At 43.3% G+C, this 10,360-nt stretch overlaps 1 protein-coding gene across 1 annotated transcript in view; it reads left to right on the top strand.

The window, feature by feature from the left end:
• PDIA6 (protein disulfide isomerase family A member 6) overlaps window positions 1-10,360 on the top strand; it is a 53,764-nt gene that overhangs the window by 36,611 nt on the left and 6,793 nt on the right. Inside the window, exons 4-10 of the mRNA XM_011365140.2 lie at window positions 2,700-3,064; window positions 6,027-6,084; window positions 6,507-6,633; window positions 7,425-7,531; window positions 8,723-8,853; window positions 9,353-9,467; window positions 9,975-10,115. Of these exons, the coding sequence (XP_011363442.1) occupies window positions 2,700-3,064; window positions 6,027-6,084; window positions 6,507-6,633; window positions 7,425-7,531; window positions 8,723-8,853; window positions 9,353-9,467; window positions 9,975-10,115 (1,044 nt within the window). The remainder of the gene's footprint in view (window positions 1-2,699; window positions 3,065-6,026; window positions 6,085-6,506; window positions 6,634-7,424; window positions 7,532-8,722; window positions 8,854-9,352; window positions 9,468-9,974; window positions 10,116-10,360) is intronic.

Below are 10,360 nucleotides of genomic sequence, written 5' to 3'. Positions count from 1 at the left end.
TCTGATGGTTAATGAATTAATACATGTCCAAAGACGGTAACCAAGATGTAAATATTTGCTGTATTACTGTAGAGAGAGGTATATTAACAGGCCAACGTATTACTGTGTATGGGGGGAAAGATTTTAGTCTCTGTAAAAGTTGCCCACAAGTGAATTCAGAGTGAGCTCTGAAAGAGTATGATTTCTCTCACTTAACTCATTTTAATCAATGCGGTCAGGCTTTTTGGGAGCCCTCTTGGTTTCTAGATGACCGCGTTGGGACGATATAATCTTGCTAGCAGGTGTGGGGCCGAGATGCTGCTGATGTGGGTTTATACCATCCTTACCTACTGTGAAGGAATCATGGCAAGCCACAGATGGCAAAACCATCTGCTCACATGGACTCTAGACCCTCGGTTGTTCCTTTCCCATCATTCCTATTATCAGTGAGTGGAATGGCCATGTGAATTCTAGAGACAGAACATCATTGGTCAGCACTGACCTACGTTATCATCTTAAGTGGGCCAGGGAGTTTTGTTTTCTTGAGGGTTTTTGTGGGGGAGTTATTTTTTTGCTGTCGGAATTTGTATATCTTTTAATCTATTTTTCTGAGTATTATCCTTGATCTCCTAACCCTATTAGGCCATACTGCCTTTTAAGGAATTTGGGTCTCAAACCTTTATCATCAAGACATTTCCTTCGGATGGCCATTTATAAGGTGGGGAGGCTCTTGTGAGAACCAGGCAAAATTAAAAACAGAAGTCCAGCATTACTAGAAAAAGGAGTGGCCCAAGTCCATGTTATACCAGGCGTCAGTAGTTGTGACCACCTTTGTATGGAAAGGAAGCTCTTTCCTGAGGTAAAAGTCACGGTCCATCCCTTTGGCGACTCGAGGCTGAAGAGGGGACCCTATTGCCATTCCAGTTGGCAAGAGAAGGGAAGGGACCCAGTCCTGCTGCTGCGATCTTCCTGCGACCCTCCTGGGGTTACACTTCTGCAGGCACCAGACCTTTGCTTAAGAATTCGGCTACGTAACCAACAGCTATGTTCTAGCTCTAATTGTGTGGCATTAGGCAAGTTACCCTCTGTGTCTCCATTTTCTGGCCTAAAAATGGGCACGATGGTCCATACACATAGAGCTTTTAAATGAGTTTACGTATATTAAATGTTTAGAGCAATGCCTCGTACACAGTGTTGTAGACATGTTATTCTTCGTTAAGATGTCAATTTCTGGAGGTAGTTGGACAGATAAATATATCAAAACGTTAGCCAGAACCCCTCGTAGGAATTTCTGTCAAGTTATATTCAGTTGAGGGGATGGGGAGTGATACAGATTTCCAGCATTAGCCTGTTAATGGTGAAAAATGGGAAACAATCAGATTCTGTCAGTAGTGGATTGGCTACATGATATAGCCATTAAAAATGGTTACATATATAAAGCTTTAGATCTCTGTTGCATGGAGATATAGAAAGAATATTCACCAAAATATGAGTAGTTTGTTCCAGTGGGACTTTTGGCGGCTCTGCCACTTTATATACAAGGCCGTGATTGGGCCTTATTCTGCCTGTGATTCCCTATTTACAAAACGGGGGTGATTCCTGATCTTTGGTAACGCTGTGGAAAACCCAGGGATCCAATGTATTTGAAAGTGATTTGAAAATTGAAAGCACTGTGTAAGTCTTGGGTAGAATATTTAGCAGTAGAACAATTAACATTGGTGTGCGCTTCTTCCGGATGAATTTACCATTGAGCTCTTTAAAAGAAGTTTCATTTGAAATCTTCCGAATTCTGTTTACAAAGTTAGCATATGAAAATGTGACTAAGATGGCATGTACACACACTACCTTGGAATACAGATCGTTCTCACTTACAAATTTGTTTTATTTTATCAACAGATTAAAAGAAAGAAATAAGATCATATTTACAGATGTCGAAAAGACAATAATAGAAATTTCTTTAATATCATAAAGTTTATGTTTCAACCCAAAAGCCAGCATCACGCAAGTGGGAAGATAGTCCTGATAGTGTCAAGAACATTTCATTATTTAGCATTATTCTAGAGGAATGAGACAATGCAATTAGAAAAGTAAAAGAAATTATATGTAAATTTCAAAGGAGGTGATATTTTGATAATATTGCCAATTCAAAAGACTTTTGGATTCTTAAAATATTCATAAGGCAGTTAGAACTTCTTTTTCTATATAATTGTTATAAACTGCATTTAAGTTCCCAGAGTGGCTGACAGAAATACACTTGGTCCACAGTGTGGCTAAACTATGCCATTGGTAATACAATAAAGTCTTCCCTTTAGAACGCATTCACGTGAAAATTCTTTGTAAGCTCTTCCAGCAACATTATGAGTGCCTGATGATGTGCCTGCCCTTGACAGTGTTAGAAATAAAAATATTTTTTAAAACAATCATTGCCCTTGAGAGAATCCCAGCCTAGTAGGGGGGACAAATAATTCTTTTTCCCTTCAAAAAAAGCTTTCATAAATATGATGTGCTGATATTGCAACTGAATAACAAGAAATAAATACTGTGGGAATTACCCAAGGTCACAGAGCTAGATGTAACCTCCCAGTTTTCAGTGTCCATACCCATAAAATGGCAATAACAGTACTGCCTCATGGGGTGGTTGTAGGGAGTGAGGGTATCAATATATGAAAAGCACTAAGAGTAATATTTAGATCTTTTTCAAGTGCAGCTCAGGAGATTAGAGTGTGGATTGTCTGTCCCCTTGGCTCGGCTCTGCACCAGTGGGAGTGAAGTTCCAAGGGCTCCGATGGCAGCAGGGAGGGCAGAGACACAGGGTTAAGAGACACCTGACCCAAGCCATCCTCCTCTATGAAGGGCCTTGGTCAGTGGAGGAAGACCAGCCACCTGGGTTTCCTGTCGCTGTGGACTCTGCCGTTAATCGTGTGCTTTTGGTTGTCCCTCCAGGTCTGGTGAGCTGTACCTTCTTTTTAGCAGCGAATGGTCTGTATTCCTCCAGTGATGACGTAATCGAATTAACTCCATCCAATTTCAACCAGGAAGTTATTCAGAGTGGCAGTTTGTGGCTTGTAGAATTCTATGCTCCATGGTAAGTAGTAAAATGGTTATTGGTTATTTATGGTACTTTATAAGGAAAAATGCTATATAAAAACGTGATTTTATTCGGCCATGTCGTTGACCTAGTTCACTGCTTGTTTTAAGAAATAGAGAGGGAAATGGGGGAGTCCATAAAGTATCTGTTGTAGGCCGTGGAGACTGAGTCAGTTGAAAAAAAAATGAAGTAGCTAATTGTTGCAATAAAAAAGGGGGAAAATTCTTATAATTTTAAGATGATGTAAATAGGATGGGGATGGAATGGAAAATGAGTTTATAAAGAAAGAATATTGGGCAAAGGAGAGGAAAGAACCAGTCATTGACTCTCTTCTGTTTTTTTGAAGATGGTTGCTTCCAGAAATGGAAAGCAACCATCTTCAATGCAAACAGTGCAGAATGTACCTGACACTGTCACTGCTGTAAATGAGGTCGCACGTGCCCTGAGAGGGGACCCAAGCACCAGCAGCTGTGCATCTGTGCAGATGAACTGCGTGGTGATTCGAGACCCAGAGTGGTCCTTTCAGATGCGGACTATGCTGTGCCTTCGAAGCACACGTAGGAGGCTCGGTCAAATTCTTACCTGAGCGGGCGCATTTTGGGATGTGCCTTTGGAAGACCATGAAACTGCGTTTTGGAAATACAGTACCAGTCCTCATGGAATATTTCACTTAACGTTCAGTGTGGCAAATTAAGATAAAACCTTCTTATGGTTGCCATGTAGCGAATACCGTTCATCTTAATGCCTTTATTATTTTTTTTAAAAAAAACCATTTGTTTTTTGGTTTTTAAATCCAAATGAGAATTCTCTATGGGTTAGTTTATTCATATCAGTAAACATACAAATAGTAATTGTATAAACAGTTATATTGTTGAATGCTTTTGTATACAATTTTTACAAGTTTGATATTTTTTTTTGTTGTTATTTATGACCTTGTTTCTGGGAGCTACAAGATAGGAAAACATGCCTTATTCCAAAACTAAACCAGACAGCATGGTCGAGAAGGTGGGATCCGACCGGTAGTCTTTACTGTTGCACGTTTGGCTTCATGGTGTTCTGGGCGTGAGGGTGTCTCACTAGAGCAGGCGCTTCTAGCCTCTTTTTGTGCTTGGACTTTGGCCGCTCGGTGAAGGCCATGGATCCCTTCCCGGAATAAAGGTTTAAATGTATGAAGTAAAGCATACCGGATCACAAAGGAAACCTCAAATATTAAAATGACAATTAAAATATTCAAATAAATCTTGATGACGAAGTCCTCCTTTGCTAGGACAGTAAGATGAGATCCCGCAGCAGACGTGGCAGCTGCGTGCAGGCTTCCCGGGGGGCAGCGAGCGTGTGCGGTGCGCAGAAGGCACGTGCCACGCCACAGCGGTGACGGGGAAATGGCTGTGATGTTTTTAATGATAGAGTCACGGGTACTAACCAGCTGTGGTGTGTTGTTAATGTTCATAATTGAAGGAAATCCTAAATTTCGATTACAAGTTGGTAAAAATAGAGGGAAGATTTGCCATCAAAGGTCACAGAGCCCCTAAATTTTTATCCACAACGCTTTGGTGGTCTTCATCTCAGGTGGAGGAGCCTCGGGTTGGGGGTAGTCTGTATTTACATTTATGTAGCATTTTGATCTGTTTTTACACTGCTTAACATTGAAATTGGATGGAATGTATAGTCAATCTCTGATTCAAGCCCTTCCATACAGTAAACAAAGAGGCACAAATTCCTGTCAGATTTCGACTCCTGAACTTGTAAGTAGCTCACCTAAACGCCAAAGCATACTATGTGTGAGTATGTAGAAGCAGCATTTCAGGCATTTCCTCGAAATCCAGACTTTTTAAGTACTGGATTAAGGCGATGGTCCATAGTGATGAGAATGTGGGACCCGGAGTGTGAAGGCTCTCACAGGTGACTGCGTGATGTTGAGCAGCTTTCCTGACCTCTTAGCCTCGGTTTCGTCACCTGTAAAATGAAGCTAGCAAGGTCCGCCTCCAGGGTTGGCGTGCTGCTCACACGACGTCCGTGTGAGGAGTGCTCGTCACGCTGCCGGCACGTGGCCGTTCCTCATGAGGTCTTCAGAGGCCTAATTAGAAGAGAATTTGCTTTGTTTAAAAAAGACAAAACCACATCACCTGTGGATAAACTATGGCGTCTTCAAATGGTGGGTGTCGTAACACTGACAGTGACCGGTCTAGCTCTTCGTAACGGTACGAACAGAACAGGCTTGTGTGTGTGTCGTGTTTTAAAAGCACTAAGTGTGTTATAGTTGACAACACTTTCGAACGCCACACCCTACAAGAGGAGGCTGGTTTTCCTCATGGTCCTGTCTCTCTCCGTCTCGCTCTTGTTCTTTCCCACCACCTTTGGTGTCCGTCGCTTTCCCACTCGTCAGGTTTACTGGTTTGGGATTACGAGTGCGTTTTCAGCTCCGCAAGCGGCTGCCGGAGCCACAGCGCATGGAAATGTGGGCTCTAACACAGATGCCTCATCCGTAAAGTGAAAAGGTTGGGCTAGATCAGGGAATAGCAAACCTTAATAGGTTTAAGAATCACTAGCAGAACTTAAAATACAGGTTCCTGAACTCCTTCTAGAAGCTCTGGTTTCTTGGGGCCCAAGAACCTGCATTTGCCCAGCCTTAAAACTCGAACCACACGGCGCGGCACACTTGCCCAGCTACACGCTAAAGTCCCTGCTCACGGTTAGAGGTCGGAGCGATGGAGTTTGTTTAAACTCTTGGACTGTAACTGAGCAGTAACTTGGCAACGTGTTTAAGGGACAAGATGAACAGGGATTGCAGTAGAGTCATAAAATGGGGAGCTCGTGGTCACTGATCATGTTTTTTTAGTGCTTTTAATCCCTGTAAGCCCCCACCCTGCACTTGTCACTCGGTAGACTATTGGGTGATTTTGAATTGGTGACTAAGGATGTTAACTGTTGCCTTATTTGTGTTTTTATCCCCTAAAAGGTGTGGCCACTGCCAAAGGTTGACACCAGAATGGAAGAAAGTAGCAACGGCATTAAAAGTAAGTTTCTAAAATGTCCACATTGAGTATGCAAATAGCTTTAATGTACAGTAGAAAGCATATTTGCATATTGAAGTTCAAAACTCTTGTTTTGGTGCCAAAACCGTGTGAGGAGCAAAGGCATAATACACATTATAATTTTTATGTTATTCGTTTTTGTCAATTCTGTCCATCAGATAAATGACATAATTACTGTTCGTCGTGCTGATCCTGGGAGCTGCAGCGTTCCCTCCATGGGCCAGCCTCTTTTACCCGTCATTCCCCTTGAGAACGGCCCCACAGTAAAGCCCGCACTCATTCTGCCCTTAAACCTGCCCCTGCCCCGTATTACCTTGTCTCTGAGGCGACAGAAATCAGGTGACGGGTCCTTGCGGAATCTGCTGCAGTTGAAAGAAAAACATATTTCTTCTCCGTTCCCGCAGGATGTTGTGAAAGTGGGTGCAGTTGATGCGGATAAACATCAGTCCCTCGGAGGGCAGTATGGGGTGCAGGGGTTCCCCACCATCAAGATTTTCGGGTCCAACAAAAACAAGCCAGAAGATTATCAGGGTAAGGACTTTGTGCTGCCCTCCCCTGGCTGGAGCTTTCATTTCCACAGGTAGGGGAAGAAGAGGAGAGAGCGGGGTCCTGTTCCAGAATTTCCAGAACCTCAGAAGAGATTTTATTAGAGTTTTGCATTTAAACCCTGAAGATTACCTCATGTCCTATATAATCCTTATACCTGTGAGTCAGTTAATAGGCTCTTGATTTTTCTTGAGAAGATAGGTTTTGGTAAATTTCCAGAGACTGTTGTCATTACTTGGTCTTAATATGGGGTTTGTATTTTATTACGTTAGGGGTAAGTTCAGCTATAGAGCTTAGGCACTCGAAGTAACAGCATTTTAGCAATATAGAAATAAGAGGCCCGGACTGCTTTCCAGTTACTTGGCCTCAGACACCTCGTATCCTACTTTTTCCACAGTCTTTTCTTTATCTCATAGAAATAGTTTTTTCTCTTTTCTCATTTGCTACTTTGTACTTAGAAATTTCCTCTGCTTTCTGAACTAGATAATAAGATTCTTATTCATGTGTATACCTGTTATCTGGTGAAGCACTTTTTAATTACTCTCATTAGTCGGTGGTATTTGTAGGTGCTTAGGAAGTTCTCGTTCACACTAATAACCTAAAATGGAAGACGTGGGATTGGTTCTCCAGGTGAGAAGTGCTTTCTGGGGAGAAGGCGGCTCTGTCCTCAGTACAGGTGGCATCTAACCTGGTGGAACATCGGAGGAAGCTGACAGAAATGTGAAAGTCAGCTCCGCCCACCACCGTCCAGCTGATCATCCTTTGTCTTCCTGTAGGTGCCAGGACCAGTGAGGCCATTGTAGATGCTGCTCTCAGCGCTGTGCGCCAGCTCGTAAAGGACCGCCTTGCCGGGAGGGGTGGCGGCTACAGTTCTGGAAGACAAGTAAGTTTGTGAAAATTTTGAAGCCTGAGCGTAGACCCCTTGTGGAAGATACGTTTTTATAAAATATTTTAAATGGTGAACTTTCTATTAAAAAAATAATAGGAAGGTTGAGTCTGCTGACCCCCGAGAGAGTCATCTCTCCAGCCTGCCCATTTGGCCACCTGAGATCACCGTCACCGTAGCCAGTCAGTCCCGGGGATCTTGGCACATGGCAGACCAGGGACCAGGCACCGGAGGGCCTTCCTCAGCCCCGGTCTGAAATAAGGCAGTTTGGACTGCAGCGGAAACGAGCTCCAGGTCACTCTCCCATGCAGCTCCAAAGTGTGGGGAGAGACAGGCCAGCTGTCCTCCAGATCGATGACGAGATGACCTCGTGGCCTATATCTGTGTTAGCCGTAAATCTATGGAAAATTCCGCATAAATGCATGGGGAAGAAGAGAAGAAAGTTTCTGTGCTGTGGATTGGTATATTAGATGGCCTCATCTGAAATGTGAAGTTTAACCATGATATGCTTACGTTCTTATGAAAAGGCGTTAAATTCTTACTGACGAAATAGATAAAATAGCTCTTCACTTTTAGGAGACCAGAAAAACTGTCTTCTTTATGCAGACTTAGGACTTAGCCAAGATTTCATGCTCTTGCCTTTTACTTCAAACTCAGACATTTAATGAGCACAGTTGTCTCTTCTGCCTCCATAGCTTTTGGCCAAGGCAACAGAAAACGGTACAGCAATATTGACTTTTCTTAGGGTTAGTACTGAAGAAAATTATTTGAAAAAAGAAAAGGGTTAACTGCTATTTGTGGCGTTCTTGAATGGTAGAGACTTTATGGAAAGATAGTAACTAGTTCCATATAACATCCTGGAATAAACCAGCAGCTGTGCCTGAGTGTGAGTTAGAATAGTGTCATTAAGGTGATTCTTTGAGCCATGTTGAAGTTTCTCTTAAAAATAGCAAGTGACAGACTTCAGGTATATCTTACACCGAATGTACTGGTATTTGAAAGTAAGTACTATTTACCAAGCAAAAATAATTATATTACACAATGTTCCCAAATTGAGTAAAGTAGTTTTCACTTAAAAATTCAAAAGCTTCGTTAAAATGTAGAAGCAACTGTTTATATGTGCAGTTAGACTGGGAATCAAGTTCTGTTCGGCCACGTGTAGTTTAATATTCAATGTCACAATCACAGGGTAGAAGTGAAAGCTCAAGTAAGAAAGATGTGATTGAGCTGACCGATGACAGCTTCGATAAGAACGTCCTCGACAGCGATGATGTTTGGATGGTTGAGTTTTATGCTCCTTGGTGTGGACACTGCAAAAAGTAAGTGCTTTTTACCAGGTAATTTTGCAGTCATGGTGCTTTGAATACATTCATCCAGCTTGCTTTGAGCTTTTTGGGGTTTTGTGTTTTTGACCTTCTTCACCCACTACCCCACCCCAGCCCCTTGCAGCAGCCAGTCCGTTCTCCGTATCTAGGAGCTCGGTCATTCGTGTGTGTTTAGATTCCACATGTAAGTGTGTGGAGCTCCCTCTGGAAGAGCTGAACCAGATCATAGATGTCACCGAAGTCTCCTCCCAAAAAGCTCTGACTCTAAGTGACTGTTAAACATTGGCATTAGTGCCGAGAGTTTTCTCTGTCATGTTTTCAAAGATTAACAGGGAGCTAGCAAATTTGGGGGCAGTGACAAGGACTGGGAAGCAAATGCGAAGGGTAGCATAAAGATGCGCGGGAATGCTGTTGAGGTGTGACGTGACTGAGTCAGGCAGAAGCGCACACGTCGGTCCAGGTTTTCGGGCTGACTGCAAATATTTTTCTGTAGCCTAGAGCCAGAATGGGCCGCTGCAGCTACTGAGGTCAAAGAGCAAACGAAAGGAAAAGTGAAGCTGGCAGCTGTGGACGCCACGGCGAACCAGGTTCTCTCCAGCCGATACGGGGTGAGTCTGTCCGCGAGGCCCACTCCTTGTGAGATACGCAGATTTCCTTCCGGCTCTGACTTCATCCAGTGTGCCAGGCCTTCCTGTGAGGGAGGCGGGGGAACGGTTGGCCTTTGTGTAATGAAGATATTAAGTCACTTTATTGTTAAAACTCACAACTAATAAGCCCGGAGGTCAGGACTGTTTGTTTTCTCCCCGTACTCTGTGCTTACTGTGAACCCTTAGCTTGCCCAAGCTTTTGCAAGTTGTCCATAGGGCTTTTGAGGTTGGTCCATTTGTTCTACAGCAGATACAGTAAGTATATATCAGGGTTTGGCTTAGATTCGGCCACGCCTGACATCCAGCCCCGTAAAGCCCCCTGACTGACACCTCTCCGTGTGTCGTGCCTCAGCCATCGACGCAGGCTGGGAGTATTTTCGTGCCACTGAATTCCCTAGAAGGTGGCTTTAGAAACCGTGAAGGTTACCTTACTTCATATTAAACGTTAATTTGATTTTTTTTTAATAGATTAGGGGATTTCCTACTATCAAGATATTTCAGAAAGGCGAGTCTCCTGTGGACTATGACGGGGGGCGGACAAGGTCCGACATCGTTTCCCGGGCCCTCGATTTGTTTTCTGATAACGCGCCCCCTCCTGAGCTGCACGAGGTAAACCACGTCGGTCATCCATCGGCCATCCATCAGTCATTTGTCAGTCATCCGTAGGAAGGAGAGCTTTGTGCTGATAGTGGGGGTGTTAAAGCAGTAATGACCCTCTTCTTTCCCAGTCGAGCTCTTTCCTTCTTTTAAAATGCTCTTTAAAGTGTTTTTGTACTTTCAAATGGGCAAAACCTGTCTGATAAATTGCTGCTTTTCATAACTTTTAGCACCAAAATAATTACACCGTGAACGCA

Source organism: Pteropus vampyrus, unplaced genomic scaffold (genome assembly GCF_000151845.1).
Source record: "Pteropus vampyrus isolate Shadow unplaced genomic scaffold, Pvam_2.0 Scaffold105, whole genome shotgun sequence".
NCBI classification, from domain to species: domain Eukaryota; kingdom Metazoa; phylum Chordata; class Mammalia; order Chiroptera; family Pteropodidae; genus Pteropus; species Pteropus vampyrus.
The sequence above is the reverse complement of the archived record's forward strand: the minus strand, read 5'-3'. Positions and strand labels throughout refer to the sequence as shown.